This window comes from Orbicella franksi, chromosome 8 (assembly GCF_964199315.1).
Source record: "Orbicella franksi chromosome 8, jaOrbFran1.1, whole genome shotgun sequence".
Taxonomy (NCBI): Eukaryota; Metazoa; Cnidaria; class Anthozoa; order Scleractinia; family Merulinidae; genus Orbicella; species Orbicella franksi.
Genome location: NC_138152.1, coordinates 7182514 through 7207873, shown reverse-complemented (window position 1 = coordinate 7207873; position 25360 = coordinate 7182514). Strand labels below are relative to the sequence as shown.

The 25360-nt window shown below is 39.9% G+C and overlaps 2 protein-coding genes across 5 annotated transcripts; one reads left to right on the top strand and one right to left on the bottom strand.

Annotated features, from left to right (window-relative positions):
• Positions 1 to 525: 525 nt before the first annotated feature.
• On the bottom strand, positions 526 to 24993 carry LOC145495544 (melatonin receptor type 1B-B-like). The gene is made up of 2 exons (XM_081475184.1): positions 24881 to 24993; positions 526 to 1367 (listed from the first exon to the last, which is right to left on the bottom strand). The coding sequence occupies exons 1-2, from the start codon at positions 24984 to 24986 to the stop codon at positions 577 to 579; spliced, it is 897 nt and encodes a 298-aa protein (XP_081331310.1). The 5' UTR covers positions 24987 to 24993; the 3' UTR covers positions 526 to 576.
• On the top strand, positions 7650 to 19501 carry LOC145495509 (uncharacterized). Of its 4 annotated transcripts, XM_081475150.1 has the most exons (6): positions 7650 to 7986; positions 8102 to 8170; positions 12532 to 12600; positions 14360 to 14444; positions 15324 to 16268; positions 16929 to 19501. In XM_081475150.1, exons 4-6 carry the CDS (start codon positions 14390 to 14392, stop codon positions 17054 to 17056), a joined length of 1128 nt encoding a protein of 375 aa, XP_081331276.1. In that variant the 5' UTR covers positions 7650 to 7986; positions 8102 to 8170; positions 12532 to 12600; positions 14360 to 14389; the 3' UTR covers positions 17057 to 19501. The 4 variants fall into 4 exon arrangements, with proteins under 4 accessions (XP_081331276.1, XP_081331274.1, XP_081331275.1 ...); XM_081475148.1 differs by having other exon boundaries at positions 12532 to 14444; XM_081475151.1 differs by lacking the exon at positions 14360 to 14444 and having other exon boundaries at positions 7653 to 7986.
• Positions 24994 to 25360: the final 367 nt, after the last annotated feature.

Here is a 25360-nt window from a genome sequence, read left to right as displayed (position 1 = left end):
AGGTAAAGTGGCTAAATCTAGAACGAGTAAATCAATCACAGCAAGACAGTCCATTTGGTGTTATCAACGAGGCTTTCCTGTCCTTGTACTTCATAATGCGGGCACAAAACGTTAGTCGAGATTGAGATACAGAAGAAGTGAAGATAAGGAGGGATTCAATCCACCGTACGAAAAAAGATGGCGGCTGTACATTTTATCACGATGCCTTGCGAACTTAACACAGCCTATAAGGCACAAAGAAAGCCAAATTTTTACAGTATTTGTCCCTGTACTAAGAACAGTGAGAAGCCTGGGTTTGAAGATTTTATAACGTTTCTGTGCGTTTTTAAGAACGTTGTTAAGGTTTTCGTGCGTTAAGAACTATGGGTAAATGTACCAGTCGCCATCTTTTTTCCTATAGAGGATTGGTTTTCACAGTTTAAGACTGCTGTTGTAACAATTATAACCCGAGGTCAAAGTAAGATAACTTGTATAATGCGGACATATCTTTAGCTGTTGTTGTTGTTGTTGCTGTTATTGTTTTTATTTGTTTTGGCTTCGGAAGCAAATAATCATTCTCAAAATAGCCTTGTACTCTCATGATGGTCTGAACTGCCTATTCGTTGCTCCATATATGAAGGGGTTCATGGTACTACTCAAATAAGCCAAGAACGCGTATGTAAGGTACGCCTGTCGCGGCAAAGTCTGTTCCCCGCGCGCGGCGTCAATGTTATCCATGATAGAAATAGGAAACCAACAACATGTAAAACCGACCATTACTGCTGCCAAAGTCTTGGTCACTTTTGCTTCTTCCACGTTCGCTCTGAGTTCCTGAAGGTTATTTTGCTGTGAGAAAACTTGATTTGATCTAGATACTGTGCGGAATACTTTCGCGTAGCAGATTGTGATTATAGTTAAGGGTGTTGCGACGTAAACGCACTCAATAAAAACAGTATATGCAATATTACTTTCAAATTTGAACAAGCACATCGCTTTGCCCGGCTGGAACTCGAATCTCCCGTTCTCGATCATGAACATCGGAGGCAATGATCCAACGAGAGCCGCGCACCAAACAACAGCAATGTACAGCAAACTTCTCTGTTTTTTGAACAACACCGCGTACTTTTCTGGTTTGACAACGCAGAAATATCGACTAACTGCAATTAATCCGATAGTCAGAAGAGAAGCCAGTGCAAACGTCAATACTGCAAAACCGTGAAAGCGACAAAAACTCTCCCCAAACATCCAGCGGCCGCGAAACAGAGTTGTAACTGAAAAAGGCGTACAGAAGGTGGACATCAGAATATCGCTTACATCAAGTGCTATCACAAACATGTTGGGAAGCGTACGAAGTCTCTGGTTTCTGTACACGGCGTAACAAGTTAGAACATTGCCGAAGAAAAAGCGATTCCTTCATGACTTTTAACGTTCACGGTCAACGAAGATATTCGCGTAATTGGTTTTTAGGGCAAAAAACGTTAGAAGGTATTTAGTTGTTGTAACACTGGAGGTCGTTGTCACTCAACTGAAAGAGCAGCTGTTACCTGCTGTCCTTTGTAAGTGATCACATACATGATGAGAACTATGATAGGATCACGGCACTTGATGGCAGCACCTGCCTTGTCTTATTTTGAAGCCTCTATTCGTCACTGGCCATAATTTATTTTAAAAAGTCATTAGCTGAGAAGTTTAATTTGATATATATCATTTAGCTCCTGGCATTATTAATATGGAATTAAGGTCATTAAAGTAACCACGACGGCGAATATCGATTAGAGAATGAATTACCCACAACTGATGGTCACGACATCTCTAAAGTTTTTTACTTTGTCTCTAAAGTTTAACTTTGTTTCTACGCTGTTTCTACGTGATCACATACATGATAAAAACCAGGATAGGGTCACTTCACTTGTCGGCAGCACCTGCCTTGTCTTATTTTTAAACTTCTATTCGTCACTGGCCATAATTTATTAAAAGTCATTGGTTAGGTGTTTACAATTAGTTTAGGAAACTTTGACTCAGCTGGGAACTAATTTGACATGTCATCTAGCTCCTCGCATTTTAAATATGGAATTAAAGTAACGCCGAGGAAAACATCGACTAAAAAATGTTGTCTTGAGAACTTGAACTACGACAGCTAATGTTTAAAATTTCTTTTTTAATTTAACGCTGTGTTCTATACTCAGTTTCTCGATAGTTTTGACAAAGAAACTAAAACTTAAGAAATATCACGACATTCGTGGGTAATTGACACGGTGCAAGCGACTGTAAAACAGTGTAAACCATTTCTTGACAGAAAAATAAAAAACATTGAAGAAGAAAAAGAACAAAAAACTTGAGTCACCTTTAAGATTCCATGGTACCGCACGCTAGGCCAGCGGCTTACCACACTGTGCTAATTGTTCAACGGATTTGGAGAGATGAAGTTAAAGTATTAATTACATATCTACGTACTGAAGCGCTGGCTCAAGTGAGTTCCGAGTTTCGTAGCGTTGTCGAGCTTGTTCAAGTGGAGGTAACACGATTTACATTACTTTCATTACTATTTCTTCGAATGCACCCGAAAGGATACTTTACAAAAAGGTAAAAATGGTGACTTTTCTTCATCAATTCCCTGAGTGAGACCAGAATCCTTCATTTGTACCAGAGACAACGAGCATCCCCGACCTTTTAGCAGTCCCCTCGGGTTTCCAACATCCGCCGTCTACACTGTTTTACAGTCGCTTGTACCGTGTCAAGTTAGTTATTTTCGAGAGGTGGGAGGTGAAACACTTCTCCATTGTAAGGAAAATTCTTATGGTTCTTCCTTAACGATTTGATTTAGAAAATGTTTTCGTGGTTTTCCTTCACAAACCTACGTGATATTGTGGGTTCGAAAGTAAGCGATATAAACGAATGACTAAAAGCTCCAGACGATTTTTTAAACGCAATAAACGGAAAGACAAATGCTACCTTTCTGTAAACCACATCTTGACAGAAAAATAAAAAACATTGAAGAAGAAAAAGAACAAAAAACTTGAGTCACCTTTAGGATTCCATGGTACCGCACGCTAGGCCAGCGGCTTATCACACTGTGCTAATTGTTCAACGGATTTGGAGAGATGAAGTTAAAGTATTAATTACATATCTACGTACTGAAGCGCTGGCTCAAGTGAGTTCCGAGTTTCGTAGCGTTGTCGAGCTTGTTCAAGTGGAGGTAACACGATTTACTCACAAACTGACTTGTTTTGATGGCAGTGTTTCTCATTCGTGGATCTAGAAGTGGTATCATTTAACGGACTCAAGGAGTTGCGAGGTGACTTACAGCTCGACGTACTAATTTCAAACGACTGCGTTTGGACACAAACTGCGAATGGACTCGCATTATTTCATGGAAAGAGAGTTAACTTCAATCCTTATATTAGGGCTATATAAAGGACACTAAAATTTCAATGCACAATGAATATACAAACTACTTAAAAGCTGACTGAAATGGATTATCCTGTCTCCTTTTTCATGGATTGGCAGAAATCTATGCTATTTAAACTTGATTTATGAGCTGTGTATCCTAATATTGTTTTCCAACTTCAGCCTGTTGCATTTTCATTCTCAAATGTTTGTGTTATCATGCTGAACTTTGTAGTATGTACCCTGCTGTTGTAACAGCATCACCCTATTGATAATTTAGCAAAAACCGCACAATCTGCATATCTAAAAGACTGTTACCTAAATCAGTAAATACAGTCGAACCCCTATTAAGCAGCCACCTATTAAACGTCCACCCCTATTAACCGGCCAGTAATTAAAGTCCCGATGAGGTTTTTTCTATTGTTTTTACTTCTATTAAACGCCAGCCCCTTTTAAGCGGCCACTATCCATTTCCCCGAGGGTGGCCGTTTAATAAGGGTTGAACTGTATTTCCGTGGATTTGGTGCAAAAAACCTACGTTCCGAATAAAAGCACTGTTTATCTTGATCCCAATCTTCACTCTATATCGTCAACTGTCTAGTTCAATCTATTTAAAAAATATCATAATAAATAATTATTTAAGACAAAGGATTTTCTCGAATTTTACCAAAGAACGAAATCCATGCTTGCATCTAAAAAATCTTAAGCCAACAGAGAGCTGGCTATAAGCAAGCATTGGACATTACTCTTAGTCTATACATCACTTTTGACCAAACATGTACAGATGCTTGTAATGTAAAACTGTGTAGCCAGTCCTGAGTAACAATATTGATTGGTCAGACCAATCAATATCAATCAATTAATTGTTATTGATTATATTGATTATATTCATTGGCAATTAATGATTGATTTCCATTAATTGATATCGTCGGGAACACATCCCCATACGAATTACACAAAGGAACGGCGATATTACGATTATTTAAGACCATTTGAGCCTAATAAAAAGGTTATCTTTTGTTTTTTGTTTTTTCTCTGCAATACTTTGCGAGGTGCTAGGAAAGACACTGACCCTTCTTGGACTCTTCTTTTGACGATGACATTTGAAATCAAGCGATCAAGTATGGAACCAGTGTAATGAAATCAGCGCAAGATGACAGTTTACTTTCCGTGAATGACGTCATAAATTTAATATTCAAAATGGCGCCGCGACTTATTAATTAGCTCCTATTAAACGAGCAGGAGGTCTGTATGGGAGAATCTTGACCGAGGTCGTGAGTACAGACCGAACGCAGTGAGGTCTGTACACACGACCGAGGTCAAGATTCTCCCATACAGACCGAGTAAGCTCGGTTAATAAGATGTTCATTATATGGTAAGCAAGAGAAATTTAATTCGTTTAATGTAACTGGTTTGTACTGGCCGACATTTTGCTTGCGAACGGCGATGAGCTGAACTTAATTCTGCCGAAGTCTTCTAGTCCTCTTTACTTTTCTTTTCTTTTCTTTTCTTATCAGACTTTTTGGCACTACCATAAATAAATATTGTTAGAGAAAAATAGTCAATATTTTTGCATTAAAGTTTGCGAATTTTTTCACCCCAAAACATTACCGGTCTAGATGCCGGTCTAGATGGGAAAATCTAGACCCCTTTCACTATCAATTTCAGCCAATCAAATTCGTGAATTCGGTAGTTCCTAGTCCTTGTCATCCTCGGAGACCCAGGGGGCTTCTAGCCGGGACGAAGGGATATTTTCGGGCGAAAGTTTACCTCAAGAGCTGAAGAATCCCTGGGAACTTATTCTTACCTAACCAGTCCCAGAAGTGGTCGAATTCCGTCCCGCTGATTGGCCAGAAAAATATTTTTCTGGCTAATCAGGTCCAGCCAGGTAACTCTGTCGCCTTCTTACACAATGTGGTTTTCTTCATCGATCGACCTGCTTGGCCCGTACAGCAGGAAGATTCTCGTGGAGAGCTTCAGAAAAAAAGATTCAACGAAGACGAGGAAATCGCAAGCCGTAGCATGGGGACTAGGAAGTAATACTCTTCCATCATTTTTCCGGCGGATTTATCGAAGGTATATCGTAAATTTTTATAGCTAACGTACGCGATTTCAACACTGTTGTTTTTGATGGCGGGGAAAGCTAGTCGAGTGCACAAGCATACCTTCGATAAATCCGCCGAGAAAATTGATGGAAGAGTAATGCTTCCCAGTCCCCATGTGGCTGTACACGAATATAGCCACACTATGCCATGAGCTGATTTATTTACATATTTATTTATTTATTTATTTATTTATTTATTTATATTTGTCTACGAGAGTCAGTCACGTGGTCTTGTGTCTACGGCGCACTAGTCATCGTGGTCTCTAGTTTCCCCAGCTTTTAGTTATAAAGGTAAATCATTTTTAATTTTGAGCTTGGTCTTGAGTTCTGCATCTTATCATTTCTTTTACGTGTCGAAAATCTAGCTTCGTAATTAAGTACAAATAACGAACCCGTTTGCAATTGTTGTTTCACTTTCAGGTACTCATACAAGTCGACAAATCGAGACAACGGGAGTAAAGTTCCTCGCGAAAGCTAGCACAGACTTGGCATGTGTCCAGTGCAGGTTCTAGAGGAGCCGTTGTACTTTTGAAAGCCAATATTCATTGCTTTGAACCGTCAGAAGTTTAAAATGTCTCCATCGATCGGTGACCACAAATTCAAAGACAGTACCGCTTGAGTTTGAAAACAACATAAATCTACTGCGGAATTTACTGCGGAACCACTCGCCTGCGGCTCGTGGTTCCACAGCCACTTTGACAATGTTATGACGCAATTTATCGTCAATAAGAGGACAGACGTGTAAAAAACTGACGTCAATTTGTTAAATCGCACCGAACACAGTTTATTTTCGACAAGCCATGTTCTTACGTGAACTTGACACTGCTCTTGGAAATCATGCATTGCGCGCGCAGCCTATGGATTATTCACTAATTTGCTACCAGATTAGTGAATAATCTATAGGTTGCGCTGTTTCCCAGAATTAACTGTAGGCTTTAGCCAATGAGAAGACAGATGGTGACTACAATGTATAATAGAAACGATTATTGCACTCACACTTGTTGGATGTGAAATGATTATAGTCAACTCAATGCTACCTGCCTCGTTGGCTATTCATCGAATCATATCCCACCTGCACTCGTGGAATAACCGTTAATTATTTGCGGACTTAATAAAAAGATTTAGGCTTTGTTGGGAATCCACTCAATCTAGAGCTATTGTGGTTATCCTTTGATATGGTGTGAGCTTCTACTTTGTGTTATAAATGAAGCTAAAATGAAAAAACCCTTAAGAAAAATTCATATTTCTTGCTTTTTTTTTGTAAGTTTTGTTTGGGATATATTTATCAAGGCCTATTAATCGTTTTAGTTATAAGTTGAAGCAATAAGTTTCAATTATACTCGCAAATTAGCAAATACATTTACAATACAGCAGCATTTCATATCGTAACTACTAGTACGATAAAACTTAATAATTGGAAGCCCCACACGAGCACACTTTGTGATTCTCTGTAATAGCACCCTATTCTCTAAAATATCTCTTAATTTCACCTTCTACTATCGATCACTGACTGACCTTTCGAGTTGAAAATCTTAGTAGAGTCTTTCATTTTTTTTGTCATGATAATTCAGTTTTATCCTAATCAAAAGTATAACTTGTAAGCCACACATGTACGCACTGCGAACCAATTTTTGAAGTGATGTGAAAGAGGAGAAAAGGGACTCCTGATGTCAAGTTCCCTCAAGGTCACTTGCTAAAGGGGATTTCCCTTCGATTCCAAAGATAAGAAGATTTAATCTGATGCCCGTACATGCCAGCGTATAAAGACTATAATACGGTCACAATTATTAGTCTTGAGTAAAGATCTTCTTAACTTGATTTGCACACTTTTGAAACAATAGAAAGGTAATCATTGTGTTCAAATATTGTTTATGTAAAACGTTTCATTGCCATTTCTTAAATTGAAATATTGTGGTCCGCCAAAGTCACATGGTCTTCAATGACTGTGTTTGACAACTTGGCTTACAGTCATCTGCACGCGAGTAATTTAGGCTGAACCTGCTTGACGTTGATAACCTGCTTGACAAGCATCAATTGTTTCTGACGTGCCGAACATCATACTTAAAAGGTAATTTCTTTTAGTTGCATATACACTGCTTGTTTCTGATAGGTACGTATATACTGCTTGTTTCTTGTTTCAAGAAGAATATTGAATTAACGGGCTGTGAAAAAAAAAAAAAAAGAAAACTTCACTGTAACAGGAGTCATTGTGAAATTTACCGCAAGTTCTGGTATGTTTTGATAAGGTATTTTCGTCTCATTGTATTCTTTACTCAGGGTCAATTGCTTCAGTTTATGTGGCGAAACTTTAAATCCTAGCCTATATATAGTGATTCTTCTCTGCAACTGTCATTTGTGTAACCTCCAAGCAGCCGCACGAATTGGTCCGAGGACTCCGTGAGAAACAACTTGAGTGAGAGGCGAGAGCGCAGTTACTAAGCCACCTCCTTCCTCACCTCCCTTCGTTCATAAACTCGCTTGTCTGCCAACGAAAAAAGCCAGAAAGAAACGCTTGGGTGCGAAATCCAAACAGTCAGTGAATGCTATTTTAGAGAGAGGCTAAATAATAGGTAATTATTATATTACGTGAGCGATGTATATGTGACTCAGCTTCCCTCTTCCTTTTCATAGATCGTCTCGCCGGTCAGCCTGGTCAATTCTAGGATTGAGCGCCTTCTCGTCGTTTAGCGGGATTCAAAGGTCAGTTTTCTCTGGCGGACCGTCCATTCTCGCTGTTTTTCTATTAATTTACTTGTATGTATTTTTTAAATTGTTTTGTTGTCATCTCTCTGCTTGCGATGGTGGCTTGGTAAGTTAGTCGGGACATGAAGTTTCTTACAAAGATAGTTCTTAGTTATTTTCCAGAATTTAAGTGGATTTATACAGAAGGAACATTTGTTATGTGTTTTGCTTACATAAGTATCGAACATGTTTTTGTACATTTGGCCATGTCGAATTCTGGTTTTGATTTCGATTGATACTGAGTATTTTGCGATTTCTTTGAGGAATAGGCAAGTATTCAAAGAATGCATTTCGTTTCAAGTTCTCTTTTCATTTCCTGTGCTGTTGATGTAACAAATGCAAATGCATGAGTTATCGCACGCTCCGTATTATGTTTAGCCTGCAGTATGGTCGCGTGACGGTGCGGCGTTCTCTTTGACATAGTAGTTGAGCCAATAGACTCCTTGAACAACAGTCGCCCATAGTCAACCACTACTTCCCGTTGCAAATTGAGGCTTTCACAAGGTAGGATTTACTCTCTAAAAATAACTTCCTATTGCTTCGGCAATTTTCTCGAAAAGAAAAAGTCAAGCCCTTTAGAATAATTTGCTGTGAGAAGATGTTATCGAGTAAGCCACTCATTTACTCGTAATCGCACCCCAGATACGGTAGAAGATATCCATGTCTTCATCGATCAGCGTTTTTCCCATAATGATCTTCAGCCTTTTGCGGCCTTTTGCCCTTTTCTGCGGGCCAATATGCCACTTTCAATGCCTCGGTTAAAATCAGTCATTTTCATTTTCCGCTATTATCGGTTCCCCGAACAGGGAACTTTCAGTGTCGCCAGGAAATTTAGATGTTATAACCCACGGGCCGCTTAATTCAGTATAGTATCCGACATTCTTGTAGCCTGCGAACAGGCTTCCGGCGAGGACGGAAAAAATTTTGGCGAGCGCGAAACAGAGGAATTCGGAGTGCGAAGCGATGGGTAGGAGAGGTTACCTTGTGTATTAAAATCATGGTTCAACAAATAAATATATTTTAAACTGCAAAGCTTACGTTAAGGAAAATCTGAAACCCGATCACTCCGAAACCTTTATATGCGTGCATTGTTTTTGACCTTCATAACGAGCCAGACCTTGCCCAGCCTCGCAGTTGGACGCCCAGTAGGCCTGCAACATTCCATTGTAATCCATCCTAATTTTTTTTAGCAGGCGCGGGAATTCGAGACTTTTTTGTGAAGACTGCCAAATTGGGCGCCCCTCTAGGTTTTTTTAGGGCCTTTGGGCCTCGTTTTTGTGTCCATCTGCCACGTCATGCTTGGCTTTCGACGTTTTGGGGTCCTCTTTGAACTGGTTTTGCACTCTGATTGCATTCGACCAAAAAAAGGAGTGCACTCCCAATGCAGACTGGAGTGATATTTTTTGGCTGGGCGAAAACAAATTACATCATCGCAAAGCACGTGTATAGGAGATGATTTGCTTTTTGATCGTTTGCGATCGCTCGTTTCTAGAAGGTTTGATTCTGGACCGAGCTGCGAGATGACGTGCTTTTGTTTATACATAGCTGGGACAATATGATTTATTCTGTTCACGAACACGACTTTGAATCGCTTTGGCTTTTGAATGTTAACCGTGGGAACAGCCATATTTCATAAGACGTTGGCTATATTTTGATTACATTTGTTGAATTTATTATTCCCAGTGGCCACAAATAGTTCAGTCTGTATCCAGCGAAGGTCAAAATTGAATCAATGGAAGAGTGCTCTAAAGCCAAGCCCAAAAGCAGTAAGCCAGAACTAGAGAACAGCAAATGTAAATGCAACCTCGTTCCGAAGGTCTCTCATCTTACCGCCCCCTGGAGCGAGCGAGAAGAGAAATGGCCGAGATTCTCATCTAGGACAAATTGAAAACGATTTCAAAGATCCTGAAGATGGATTTTTGGACAAAAACAACTCAGAAAGCATCGTAAGAAATACTAGACGTTCGAGGTCAGTGTGGTTCAATTGCAACTAAATAGCTAAATGCCCTTCCGATCGCCAGTTTTACCTTTGGCATCTCGTTTATTCGAATCGCTTATTTGTATTGAGCAATCCTACGTGGCGTAGAGCTCATGCGTGGGCTGGGTGACTTTGCAGGGATCCAAATGTAAATGTAAATGTTTTGCAACGTTTTCGTTGAGTTAAAAAAGCTTGACTCTAATTTGCATATATGGTGACTGTAACGTGATACTTCTGTTTACGTCTGCGAAAAAAAACTCGACTTCCGTTCTGCTTTCGAGATACGTTTGCTCGTATATCAAGACAAATGGTTTGTTTCAGCATCAAATTGGAACAGCAGAGTAGTTTGACTTAATTTTTTGTTTCGCTATAATTTTTAACCTTTTTTCCCTATGAAGTCCTACTAAGTGAAATTCTGGTAAAAGAAATGTTAGCTTCCATGAAGGCAACCTATTTTTTTTTCCGTAGAAAGTACTTTTTGCGTCCTTTCTAACAAGTCAATATATGGTAAACTGCTCTGCTGTAAATGCTTCGTGAGAGTATTATGCAAAGAATATCATGTGATAGAATGAGTTAAACAGAATGTGTTGGTTTAGTTAACTTAGCTGATTATTTGGATCATATTCATGGTAAGATGCCTAAGTTACTGGAACAGTATGAGTGATATAGTTAACAAAAAAAAAAAATTTAATTCATACAAAATGTTCAATATTATTGTTTTCAATCAGCAGAAATAAAAGAAAGCGGGGGCAGACTTAGTGATAACTATTGCTAATTCTAAAAATAGCTCAAGGTTGAAAACGTCGTAGCACCGGCCCTCCCCACCCGGCCCATAGTAGACGAAGGCTCCATGTGATATGCTCCTGATATATTTACCGTAAATCTTCGAATTAGCGTCCCCGCCCCCCTCGAATAAGCGCCTCCTTCGAATAAGCGCCCTCCTATCGGCCAAAATTGAAAATAAGCGCCCCTCCCCTCCGCCATTTTGCGGACGAGTAATGAGACAACAAAGGAGGTATAGTTTTCGTCGTGTAGTATTCAGTAGATTTGTGCATTGTTTCAGTTTGTGAAATCACAAATACTAACGGTGCCGCGATTTAAAGTTTAGGATCAGCTTTTTATGTCGGTAAACAGCTTATGTTGTTGTTTACGCGCAGATGATGTATTAAAAAAATGATCGTGTCAGGACACGATTTGGAAGCAATTAAATAAGCGCCCCCCCCCCCCCCCCCCGATTAAGCGCCTCCTCGTATAAGCGCCCCCGTCTTCTCCTAAATTTGAAATAAGTGTCCCTGGCGCTAATTCGAGGATTTACGGTGTGCATATATAATAAGAGTTTGTATGCGAATATATAACGAAACGTTTTCAAAAGCCAGAAAAACGGAAAAGAAATACGGTAAAGACGCTTGCCGCCAATTCGGTGGTGTAATACACAGGGGATGGGAGAGAAGGAGTTTTATTGCGTTTCTACTTCTGTTTTTCTTGCTGCTGAAAACGTTCGTTTCCTGTTTTGGTCTTGTTTGTTTGCCAGAAACATTAGGCAATACAGTATAACACGTCATATTTGAAATACTTGTGGTAATTTTTGATCAGTCATGCTCGATAGCCTTGTCATTTACATCCGGATGTTAATAACCTTTGACAGGAAGGAAAAAAGTTATGTCAGTCTACGTTTCGACGCATCAATCATTATTCTCAAGATTGACGTCAATGTCAAAGTTGTTCTTGAGTTTGAACAGGAGCCCATAAGCATTCCAGTATGCGTGAAGTACGTTACTGCGCCTTTCAATAACATGCGGACTCTAAAGTTCAAAGCTCAACCGACAAATGCGTTTTTCGCTACCGTCAACCAAATATTCGGGGGCTCCTCCAAGCTTCCGACTACTGCCGAGTACTGTTTCGTTTTCTGAACTTTGCTCGACGATTTGATTACCGCGCGCTTGGCAGTAGTCGGAATTGAGTTGGGAGGAGCGGCCGAACACTTGATTGACGGTAGCGAAAAACGCATTTGTCGGTTGAGCTTTGAATTTAAGAGTCCGCGTGTCATTGAAAGGCGCAGTAAGACCTGTAAATGCACTAATCATCAGAGAATAACTTCGAAACCCATCATCCCATCTATTAAAAACCTTGTCAGTAGAGAATGCAGTGCACAAACCTCATAGTACTTCCGTACGTGTGTACATGGACAGGATAAAAAGAGAACACACATGCTGCGGTTTCCGTTCATCCGTTCCTGTCACATCTTAACCAATCGGATAGCAGCCTTTAGGTATGATTGACAGAAAACAGGAAGGAAGGACGACGTGTATATATGACTCAGGTTCCCTCTTCCTTTTCATAGATCGTCTCGCCGATCAACCTGGTCAACTTTAGGATTTAACGCCTTCCCGTCGTTTAGCGGGATTTAAAGGTAAGTTTTCTCTGGCGGACCGTCCATCTTCGCTGTTTTTCTATCAATTCACGTGTATAAATTCTTTTAGAAAATTGTTTGGTTGTCATCGCTCTGCTTGCGATGGTGGCTCGGTAAGTTAGTCGGGGACAGGAAGTTTCTTACAAAGATGGTTTTTGTTATTTTTCCGCATTTAAGTGAGTGTATACGGAAGGAGCATTTGTTGTGTGTTCTGCTTGCATAAGTATCGAAAATGTCTTCGTACATTTGGCCACGGCGCACGCTCTCATCTCAAAGCTTAAATTTTAGAATTGGATCGCAGAGTTTGAAAAGAACAAATACACGACCCAAATTCATAAAAGTGATGCAAAATATATTTAATTAATGCAACAGTCACGTGATATGGCTGTCGTCATCAAAAGCCATTTGAATGTTACATTCTTTTGACAAGTCGACTACGAAGAAACATTGGCCTGCAATGCAGGCTTCCTTTATTGCTCTTGTTTTTTTGTTTTTTTTTTTTGTAAACTAACTGCTTTAAAAATTGTATATTTTGTCGGTGTTACTGATATCGATTAATTTCAGCGCTCGAGGGCTTATTACGTTACGGCGAAAATGTAATAGTATATTATCAGACTGGTTGATCCACACAACTCGACAGGACGGGGCTTATCATATCTGCCTGGGGTGAAACTCTGACCTAAGCTACAGGTTCCTGTTACGTTTTGCAGTTTTACAGTCGAAGTGACCATCGATACATCATACCACGACAAACTTCACCGGCAAATTTTCCGTCACGTTTCCGTTTTACCTGGCTGGAAAATATAGAAATAACGTGACTATATAGATTTCGAGTTCATCAGTTGAAACACTGTTACCTTGGCAAAAGTTGCGTTATTTTAACTGGTGTTATATTCGTGGGTCCAAGTTAAACAAAAGAGTATATTTATAGCAGAGGTCATGCTGAAGAATACAAAATTACTGAGCTAAACTCCCCACGCTACAGTCAGTCAAATCTCATTTTCAAGGAAGAATTTTGTCTGTAGAAGAAATTGGTCCGTTGCTACCTCCACTTTATATTATTTCGGAAGCTTCATGAGTGTTTATACTCTTTCTTTCTCATAAGAATATTGTTTTTCCGGCCAAAGCTGAATATTCTTACTTTTCTGCTACTTTAGGCTGAAAATGTCTCTGTGAATATTCTTAGCTTATTTCTCGCATGAAACTTCTGTTTTGGAATGCATCTGGTGTCTGGATGGAGTCGAAGTAATTTTGCAGCCAGCCTGCAGGCATAATACTGAGCCTGATCTAACGCACATAACGTCTTGCAGAAAATGGTACTTGCATCGAACTTACGGCTAGTGCTGTTTTTGTTGCTTTTTGGCTAGTTTTACAGTTTAAAGACGGAAGGGACAAATTTTATACCGTCTAGTTAAAAACATATAATTGTATTGTATTTACAAATTTTTAACACACAAAATTATATTCTTTTGAAAATCTTAACCTCGGATATATTCGTCAAATATTCTTAAAATTTTGCAAATTTAAGCCTCGATACTCTGTATAAAAAAGAAAAACTGTAGACTTAGAGAAACGTCGCGGCGCACAATTTGACTACGTCTGTCATTAATTAAAGAGCAAACATTTATTTTGGTTTTTGAACGTCTTCAATATACTTATACTCATGCTAAGAAGTAAGACAAGTACCAAAGAATTTTAACATAAATTAAAATGAACCGTAGCATTCGAGTACACCAACTGATATTTTTGTTTATTTCAGTTCTGTCACGGTACCATATAACACGTGATCATGCCGAACACGGGAATTCCGGTGGTATTGGTCTGTTTATTAATGACATTTACTAGTAAGGAATATTTCTCCTCTTATAAAATATATAAGTTCAGTGTAAGTGAGTTTCAGGGAGTTCCTGTATTCTTTATTAATACCGATCACAAAATTTTGTGACAGTGAAAAAACGATAATTAATTAAGCAACAAATCTCTAGAGGGAAATCAAACAAAGTATTGGAAAGCACGGATGGATTTTATTATTTTAATTAAACTTCCCTCTTTTGAAACTTGTTCTATTTATGCTATGGACGAAAACACAGTCGAACCTCTCCACAACTGCCACTTTGGGAACAGAGGAAAGTGGCCGTTTTGGGGAGGTATGGGTGTTTTTCTCGGGGTTCCGTTTCTTTTCTTTTTTTCTTTTTTTTTTTTTAACAGCTTATTTTAGCATGTTTTTAAGTCTAAAAGTATCCCTAAAACAGAAACTGACCAGAACCGAGAGACCAAACACACGCGTTATGGGTCAAGTTTGGTGACCTTTTACAATGAAAAATACGTTTTGTATAAACCGTTCGTCAGTCGTCTGTAACTGGCCGTTGTCGAGAGGTTTTTTCGCCAATTGAGACGAGTTTAGGTGCCCGTTGCCATTGTAAAGACATGGCTGTTAGTGGAGGTTCGACTGTATACTTCACTGATAATGCAAATGGAATGCGCATAGAACTTTTACAGAAGTAACGTTTTCTTTGATGAAAACCGTTATAGAAAGATAATTTAAAACAAGATTAAGATTGGATTGAGACTATGATAAAGCAGGTAATCTTAGCTTGTCCGTAAATATGCACAGTATATATCTAAGTGCACTCATCATTTTATCTGCAGTTTACAAGCGTAAGTCATTTTTCGTGTGCGTTATCGATCATAGATATAATCCTCGACGTTTCATGTTGCTATAGATGTTGGCACCCAGACTGTGGCTTCATGTAATGCTGAGAGCATCACGATCAAGGATCCAATGAGCGGATCAGTCCAATGCCAGGACTGCTTAAAATGTCCTGCTGGTGAGGGGCTCTCTGTGAGCTGTGGAGATGAAATATCTTCAAGCACCCCTATCGTTTGTAAACCATGCGTACTTGGTGAAACATACTCCTCAGCATACGAAGCGGGGGCCTGCAAAGATTGCAAGAACTGCGGACCGAATCGCGAGACCATCGAAGCCTGCACATTGACGTCCAAGGCCAAGTGCGGAAAATGTAAAGTTGGGGCTTACGTTGAGCCCATGCTGAGCATGTGCAAGCCGTGTTCCCAGTGCTGTAATGACGGCAAGGACATAGTCATCTCTCAGTGCCAAGTACCCAGAGTACCCGCAAATAAGCAGTGCAGTTTTGCACGATCAGGCAAGTGCAGCAAAGTGGTGACTACTGCGAGTGTCAGCAGAGTGTCCCCAACTATGGAGAAAAATCAATCAACAGTACAGTCGACAATTTCCTTCACGGTAACAACGGTAACCTCAGTCTCTAGTGAACCAACCACCGCGCCGCCTTTTGATGCATCACCATCGTGGGTTAACGTCATTGTTGGTTCTGTTTTTGGGGGCGTAGTTGTTGTCTTCATCCTTCCGTTAGCGTTCATTATTCGTTATCTTATGGTCAAGCGCAGGAAAACCCGTAGGCAGGTAAGCGATTTGGCTCTTGCCGAGACCGCGCCCGGCGAAAGGTCCGAGGAAGTGCAGAATAATTATCAACAGGCCAACGCTGGCGATGGCAATGAAACAGATCACCCAAACTCACCTGCAGATGACCCGGAAGAGTCCACAGTGCCTGTTCAGGAAAGTGGTGACATCAGTAAAGACAAAACAGGGATTCAGGAAACCAAGCTCCCAGGTCGCCATGGTGACACAGGTAAATCAAGATTGAAGCGTTCGCCGACTGCGTGACTAAACCTGTGTTCACATTAAAGTCGAAACATGATTAGCTAGAGTAAACATGTTTCGCCTAAACATGTTTGTTATTGCATTGTTCACATCAGATGTCGGTTTCAAACACGTTTCATGCATGGTTGTATAATTTATGCGGTTTCATGGTAGTCGCATTTGTCATTACGTTTTGCGGCAATGTTCTCCCAAATATTCTGCAATGAATTCCCAATTTTGGTTCTTTTGGGCCCTCGCCTCCTCTCCGCATCCATCCGCCATTTTGAACGTGTTTGGTCTGATCATGATTGAAACTACCTCGCGAGGTTGTTTCAATCATGCTCAGAATAATCATGTTTCAACCATGATTCGCGCAATGCACTGACTGATGTGAAAACTTTTCATAACGAAACATGTTTCATTCGTGATCAGACTAATCATGCTTCGGTCTAGTGTGATCACTGCTTAAGACAGCATCCCTAAACCGCCAACAGGAATTCACTGCGACGGAGTTATATAGAGAGATGGAATGTTCCGACCCCGAGTTGTTCTGTTAAATTTAATATAACGTTAAACATTTATTTTCTTATTCGTGCACGATTGATGCAGAAAAATCGTCTTGCAACTCATTCTGTTCTTTTCGTTTCAGATTTGAAGCTTTCCAGCACTGTTCCAGAGCACGCTGAACCAACCTCTGAACTCCACAGTCAAACCAAGGAACTTGAAAGAAACACGACTGTGCATGTAACTGTACATGTACATTCCAGTGGTTTTTAACAGCAGTTTAAATAAAAATTCCATGCTACACATTTTTTAAGCACACTTCTTGTAACCTAAGTATAGCTTTTGTTACGCTCTCTAGCTAATAGGCCCAAGTTATGTCTTTGTTGGAAACCTTTTAGCTATTAAAACTGTGTTTATAAATATTTCCACAGTACTTCTCAGTAGCAGAACGATAATACCTAGAGGTTCAGGGATCACCCTAATCTCAGATTGGTACTTGTAAAGGGATTACGAGTTGTCCCATTTTTATACCTACTCGTACCTTTTTGGTACGCTTCGGAGGCATTTTGGGCGAGTTTGGTCGAGCCATGGTTCATATTTTGGCGAGACGTTGTCGAGCTAAAATACCCTTAGCGTGCGAGACCAAACAAGCCTGATATGCCACCGAAGCTTACCAAAAAGATACGAGAAGGAGGGAAGGAGGGTTGGAAAGGTCGGTGATGCTCATGATCATCTCGCTTAGGGGACGGTATAAATCAAGGATTCTGGTCTCACTTAGGGTGTCCAGAAGGTAACGCCACTATATCAGGCTCCTGACTATATTTAGCTGTCGAAGTATTTTAGGGTGCACTCGCGGAAGTAACTTGAAGAGGAAAATGCTCGTATTTTGGTTTTTATGCTCGATTTCCGCCGGTCTCTCGTGTCCAGTCTGCTAGCGCGGGCTCCTTTCCTGAACAGAGGCTTCTAATTAAGCCTATTCCGTTTTAAAAGGTATCTTTTAGAAGTCAGATAAAGCTGGGGCTACATAGCAGATTGGTCTCTTAAAGGGTTTCATTTAATTTCCAGACGAGCATCCCCGACCTTTTCATATAGAGAGTTCCCTCCCCGTGCCTCTGTTTGACAGTGTTACTAGATTAAAAGCCTACTTATTGGAGAGATGCACAGAGCAACTCCGGCCAGCAGCAGATTGTAACTTTACTTTTGGTTACATCGGTGAAGGAAATAAGAAGTTTTCCATCACTTCGGAAGTTCAACTTGCCGAGGCGCTGTCCTTAGTGAAAAAGGGGATGATTATTTGTGGGTCGATCCACACTTACCTAAAAAGATTTCATTTTGTCCCAATTTTACACTGTAAAGTTTGTAAGAATTATGTTCATCAATATTTTCTCAAATTATTTTTATAACGCCATGTGGATATACATGTAACTCACTCAAAACTCACGGACTCCACGTGCATACACGTATGTAAATTTTATGCCGCTTTTACAGCTTTTACCGAGTAGAAAAGTAAAAAATCTTCTATTCAAGCAGTAGTGAAGAAAATCATTATGTTTGAGCCCCAGCGCTAGCTGTTAACCGTGTTTCATGGTAAAATTCTACTTTTTGTGTCGGTACCATTAAGTCAGGTAGCTGCGTTCATAGTTATTAGGGAGCTAAGCAACGACAACAGCGACGGCAGCGAATTTCTGCCAATGTCTTTTCGGGGTATTAGAACACTGCTTCCATAATCAAAAATTCCACGTGCGGGTGCATGACCACACTGTTTATCGGTCTCCCGATGGTATTTGCTTTACTTCTCCAAAATTTAAAACTTCTGAGACATATCTTTCGATTGTTCTTGGTGACATCCTCAAAACAGCTGCTACCCCATCTACTTCGTGATATCCTGAAATTTCTTTCATCCAAATGGCTCGCCATCGTAGATCTTCACCGTACGGGCGAGGCATAGCTGATTTTGATGAATTTATTCAGAAAAAAATCCTACATAACCTTACGGTCTTGTCTTGTAGCTTTATGCTCTGATCTGACAACGTTAATTGAAATAGCTGTATTATTGTTGCTATTATCCAGACCAAATGTAAAATATGCAGTGTAAATAAAACTACTAACAAAACTTCTCACAACTGGCTTTCAAAAGAAATGTATGGAAAGCTGTAGGGAGAATTTATATTATGAGCACTAGACAGCGAGGAGCCTAATAAATACTGCTTTTATTACTACTGAGAGATTAAAAACTTTAATATAGCTGCGGGAGGAAAAGGTACCTCTATCGCTTGTTTATGTACACTAATTAGTGGTTTGCATAAATGTCATAGGACCACGTCAAATTTGGAAATAATTGTAGCACGCCGAGTCCAATTTGGCAGTCAAGAGACTTTTTTAGATAAGTCTGGGGCGCTTTGTATTTTTTTACCCTCTCGGAGAAATGTTTCTTCGAAGTTCAACGGCCCTCAAATCTAGCGCACCCGAGATCGGTTACGGAACCCTCCGACTTCCTTTTCCTTTCTACTTTTTCTTTCTTTACAAGGTAGAGTAGCTCAATTTAGAAGAAGTAAATCCATCACAGCAATACACTCATTTGGTGTTATCAACGAGGCTTCCCACGTAGGGGCCAAACCACCCCCCAAATGTTTCGTCAGTTCTTGGGTATTTCACATTATTTCGCATTACTTAAAAAGTATTGACTCTTTCTACACCAGACTTGGCAGATGAGCAGAGGACCTATTGCCAATTAAATTGCGTGAAAAATGTCGGTAAATGTCAAAGTTGTGACGTCACAGTGATGACGTCATGTTTTTTGCCACTTTTGAACTTTTTAATATGTATGTTTTTTTACAATGTGTTCGAAAGAGCACATCAAGGGGAGTTGAAACCTGAAAAAATTTTGTCCATATCACAAAAATGAAATGAAATATGGCATTTTTAAATATGAAAAATAACCATGCAAAATATGGGGTCCCCCCTTGAGAAAAATCCCGAAATTGTAGCCGTTATTTTGTTTCAGCAAATGCAGCTATGTTGCACATGTAATGTGCCAGATGACTAAAGCATAAATAAAAAAGAAAATCGGGATAAAAAATTATCCCTCTAGTGTTGTTGCGTTAAAATTAGTTTTGTTACGTCATAACCTGTGACGTCACCTGTTTTTTTTACTGTTAATACCATCCTAACAAAGCCGAAAATCAAATTTCTAAAACCATACGATTTTTGACAACATCAAGCTTTCTATTTTGCTAGATTATTAGCCTTCCTAGAAAAAACTGAAAAAAATAAACCAGAGAGACTGACTTAAGAAGGACAGTATGGTTAAGCAAATTCCGGAGGGGACAGCAAAAAAATATTTAATTTACCATATCTCAAAAAATCATCATCATAGCAAAAAAAGGTTTCCGGCATTTTACTCCTCAAGTCAAGGCCTTTCCAATGACATAATCTTTACATCAGATTTTACAAAAAAATATAACACGTTTTGGTGACGTCATCAATTATGACGTCTTAATCTGACATTTTGTCACAACTTCTAAATTAAAATAAACTGGAGAACAAAGAAAGCTCATCTGCCAAACTTGGTTCAGAAATATATTAACCAACCAAATATAGCCTTCATGAAACATTAGGGGGGTGGTTTGCCCCCTAGGTGCCATGTTCTTGTACTTCAATTCAAGTAGTGGGCACAAAACGTTAGTCGACATAGAGATATAAAGGAAGTGAAAATAATGAGGGCTTCAATTGTTTTTCTCAGTTTCAGACTGCTGTTGTTACAATTATAAGCCGAAGTCAATGTAAGATAACTTGTACTGTATAACTGGAATAATCCGAAAGCCACATATGTCCTCAATACGGACACATCTTTAGCTGTTGTTGTTGCTGTTATCGTTGTTCTCGCTTCGAAAGCAAACAATCATTCTCAAAATAGCCTTGTACTCTCGTGTAAATTGTTTATTCGTGGCGCCATATACGAAAGGGTTGATGGTACTACTCAAATAACCCAAGTTTTCTGAACAGCACCGCGCTGGTTTCATAACACAGTAATATCGGCTAACTGCAATTAATCCCATGGTGCCCATGGAGATCATTCCAAATGTAATAATAATAATAATAATAATAATAATAATAGATTTGTATAGCGCCATATGCATGGCTCATGGCGCTTTACAGTAAAAAATGTTATTAAAAATAAAATTTACATTAAAAATTTACATCAGTGATAAAAAATTACTAACAAATAAAATAGCTAAGCTGTAAAAATGAAAGTAAAACTAGGAATCATTAAAACCTTTAAATAAAAACTGACTAACTTAACTAAGTGACTGACTAACTAACTAGCTAAACTATCTAATCTACTAATTAACTAACTAACCAAAAGTCTAGTTATAAAATTTGTTAAAAAGATATGTCTTTATACAAGTCTTAAAATCTGATAGCGAGCCGCTCCCTCATATTGTTCGGAAGAGAGTTCCATAGGCTAGGTGCTACAAAAGAGAAACACCTATGACCATAGCCTATTAACTTGACAGGTGGTACTTTCAAGAGGTTTTTGGAGGAGGATCGAAGATTTCTGCTTGGTACATAAGGCTCTAGCAGTTCAATAATGTAATTAGGGGCCTGGCCGTTGAGCGCTTTATAGGTTAAAAGTAAAATCTTATAATTGATGCGCTGGCTTATTGGAAGCCAGTGTAGCTGCTTTAAAACCGGCTTGATATGGTCGTATTTCCTTGTTCTGGTAACAACGCGAGCCGCAGCATTCTGGACATTTTGTAGACGATCTATCAAAAATTTTGGTAGTCCATATAGAAGCGAGTTGGCGTTATCTAGTTTGGAAGTGATGAATGCATGTACTAACTTTTCAGTGTCTGCTAGAGATAGACAGACTCTTATCCTGCTAATGTTTCTAAGATGGAAGAAACAGGCCTTGCAGGTACTGGTAACATGTTTTTCCAGTGACATGTACTCATCAAAGATGACTCCAATGTTCTTTGCAGAAGTAGATGGCTCGATCTGTTCACCAGACACATCGACGTGGTCTATTAATGGGGGTGGACGATGTCGTGCGCTCAAGATCAAAAGCTCCGTCTTTCCTCTGTTTAGTTTCAGCTTATTGCACACCATCCACGAGTCGATCTCAGAAACACATGCTTCTATTTTAGCTATAGAACCAGGTTGTTCGGCGTAGTTGGGCTTAAATGAGAGGTAGAGCTGGGTGTCATCAGCGTATAGATGGTAGTTAAGTCCGTGCCGTTTGATGATGTCCCCGATGGGCGATGTGTATAACAAATACAGGATTGGCCCTAAAACGGATCCCTGGGGAACACCGTAGCGAAGTTTTTTCATCTCTGACTTGGTTCCGTCAATCATCACAAACTGCTTTCGGTCTTGAAGATAGGATCGAAACCATTTTAGCGCATTTCCTTTCACGCCGTACCGTTTTTCCATTCTTTCTAGTAGCAGTTTATGGTCGACGGTATCAAACGCCGCAGACATGTCCAACAGTAGCAGAATAACCTATTTCTGATTATCTATCTCACAGAGAATGTCATTTTGCACCCTCAGGAGAGCAGTCTCCGTGCTGTGAAAGCGTTTATATGCTGACTGAAAAGATTCCTCTAGATCATTATCGCGTAGATAGTCGCTCAATTGACAAGATACTACCTTTTCAATTATCTTAGATACAACCTTCAGGTTTGAGATAGGCCTAAAGTTTGAATAATCCTCAGAGTCCAGGTTGTCCTTCTTCAGCTTCGGTTTGATCATTGCTTCTTTCAGTGCAGCGGGCATAGATGCTGATTGGAGAGACATGTTAACGATGTTAGTTAACACGGGTAGAATAGTTGATTTACATTCCTTAAGAATAGAAGCCGGTATAGGGTCAGGATCACAGGATTTTTTACCGATTTTGTCCACAAAACTTTCAATCTCTCTTTCTGACATCACCCTGAACTCTGTGAATTCGGCTTGACATGGCTGTTTGTATGCTTCGCAGGACTGGGTATCAGAAGTCACTTCTTTGGATAGCTCCGTTCTTATGGATGCTATCTTCTTGTCAAAAAAGTCGGCAAAATTGTTCGTAAGCACAAACGTTGAGGGTGCGGTCGGATAGCGTCTATCTACTCTGCGGTGTAATAGCTTGTCGACTGCGTTGAAAAGTATTTTTGGATCTGATGCATTCTCTGAAATAATAGATGAATAGTATGAAGCCTTTGCGTCCCTTAGCATTTTGTTCACTACCTGGCACTGGTCGACAAACATCTGTCTGTCGACGCACAGTCTCGATGATCGCCAGCGGCGCTCCAGCCTTGGACGTTTTCTCTTGGCGTTACTAATACCCTCATGGCACCATGGTGCTGATGGACGGAGAGTTATCATGCGTCGTTTTAAAGGTGCATGCCTTTGAAGTATTTCCGTCAGAGTATTTTCGTATTTTTCAGTGAGATCCATAAGATCAAAGGCGTTGGTTGTCAGAAGGTCAGATTGCTTTAGGTCGTCATTAAAACTGACCATATTTACCGAGCGCAGTTTACGATAACTAATTTCCATTCGTTCTAGAGGTGGTTTCTTTAGGCGTAGCTTGCAGTGTACAGCAGAGTGATCGGACAGCATTGGATCGCGTATTTCAACGCTAGTAACTAGCTCGTCCTCGGCCCTAGTTATGATCAGGTCTAAGGTATGGCCTTTCTTATGGGTGGGTCCATTTACATGCTGGACTAGGCTGAGCGATTCTAAGATCTTGTTAAATTTTACAGTCTCCAAATTGCTGATTTTATCCATGTGATAATTGAAGTCACCCACTATTAGAAGGTTGCCAGGGGAAACAACGAACTGTTCTGCGAGGGTGCAAAATTCTTCAAAGAATAGAGAACAATTTAATTGATTTCCCTTGGATGGAGGCGGTCTGTAGATAGTTACAATTCTTATAGAACCAGTGGAGCATGTCGTCACAATGTCCAGGTATTCGAAGGAGCTGAAATTTGTCTGGGTTTGTTTCGTGACTTTCATTTGTTTCTTTATTAGGAGACCAACTCCTCCCCCTCGTGAGTTTTTCCGTGGAACATGGTAGAAGCGGTATCCGGTTGGACAAACTTCAGCAATTGAAAAATTATAGTTTTCATTATTGCGCAGCCATGTCTGAGTCACTGCAAAAATATCCACGTTATTGTCGACTGCATAATCTTTTATCGCAAGTTCCTTCTTGTTGATCGATCTAGTGTTCAATAAACAGAAGTCGATTGGTATAATACTATTCTGCAGATTTTTGTTTGAGCATCTTATGCTGGTAAGATTGTGCCAATTCACTCCTCTGGAGCAGCAATTTTTGGAGCCAAGGGTGACGTTGTGTGACACAGTGGTGGGCCGTGATGCATGGCTGCGTTTGGCCTGCGATGAAACAATGACCGGTATTGTTCTGTTCACAGAAGGCCCGGGATTTAGCTTGAATGTCAGATCGCCAATTAATTCCATGTTGAAAGCGGCGGAGCTGTTGGGATAATAAAAACATGGTCTTTTGTGTCTTTTCATCCTATGCCGCTTTGGTAAATACCTGTGTAGAAGATTATCAGTGATTGCGTAATTATCCATCCAGCCGTGTGGTATGCGCGTTGTAAACAATACATCATTGCTTGAGTACAAAGCGAAATCAAGAAAATTTTCTTTGTACGAAATTCCGTCACCTTGAAACCACCAAGTCGCTTGTAGTCCAGAAGTAAAATTCCGTATTTCCTGAGTGGATAAATGGTCTTGAGTCTTGAAACTTTCCCACACATGACCTTTTTGGTTTAGACCATCTGCCAAGTACTTGTATTCCGTAACCGAGCATCTTAAAAGCACTAAAATGGCTAAGAGCAGGCAGCTTCTATAAATACGTCTTACCCTCATTACGAATGCTCCAAAACTGTTTAGTTCTTGTGGCAAATGTCAATGCTCCAAAACCGTGGAAACGACAAAAATTCTCACCAAACATCCAGCGGCCGTGAAACAAAGTTACAACTGAAAAAGGCATACAGAAGGTGGACACCAGAATATCGCTTACACCGTGTGCTATTACAAACATGTTGGGAAGCGTACGAAGTCTCTGGTTTCTGCACACAGCGTAACAAGTTAAAAGATTGCCAAAGAAGGCCACAATATTAAAAACAGCAAACAAAACTGTTTCGGTCCACTCTAGGGCTTTAGTTCTTGTGGCAAGCTCGAGAGAAAGTGATTCCTTCATGACTTTTAACGTTGACGGTCAGCGAAGATATTCGCGTTAATGCTTTTAGGGCAATACACGTTAGAAGCTATTTAGTTGTTGTGACACAGTAAGTTGTTGTCACTGAACTAAAAGAGCAGCTGTTACCTGCTGTCGTTTTTAAGCGATTACGTACATGACAGATATGACGTCACTTTTTTATGCGTCTGTCCTGTTATTGATCATGAATTTTGTCATAACATTGTTAAAGTAGCTGTAAATCCACGAGGCGATAGAAGAAGTGGCTTTGACAATGTTATGAAAAAATTCATTGTCAATAACAGGACAGACCCAAGCAAAACTGACGTCAATTTAATCTTTGCAACAAAAAAAAGCGCGTCGCATCGTGTAAATTA

Bases quoted from the DNA above. Each gene is read 5' to 3' on its own strand.
- LOC145495544 (XM_081475184.1), bottom strand. From the start codon at position 24,986: ATGAAGGAATCACTTTCTCTCGAGCTTGCCACAAGAACTAAAGCCCTA. The intron at 1,368-24,880 runs TTTTAACTTGTT...TCTTCGGCAATG, and splicing joins TGTGGCCTTCTTTGGCAATC to TTCTAACTTGTTACGCCGTG.
- LOC145495509 (XM_081475150.1), top strand. From the start codon at position 14,390: ATGCCGAACACGGGAATTCCGGTGGTATTGGTCTGTTTATTAATGACA. The intron at 14,445-15,323 runs GTAAGGAATATT...ATGTTGCTATAG, and splicing joins TTTATTAATGACATTTACTA to ATGTTGGCACCCAGACTGTG. The intron at 16,269-16,928 runs GTAAATCAAGAT...TTTTCGTTTCAG, and splicing joins AGGTCGCCATGGTGACACAG to ATTTGAAGCTTTCCAGCACT.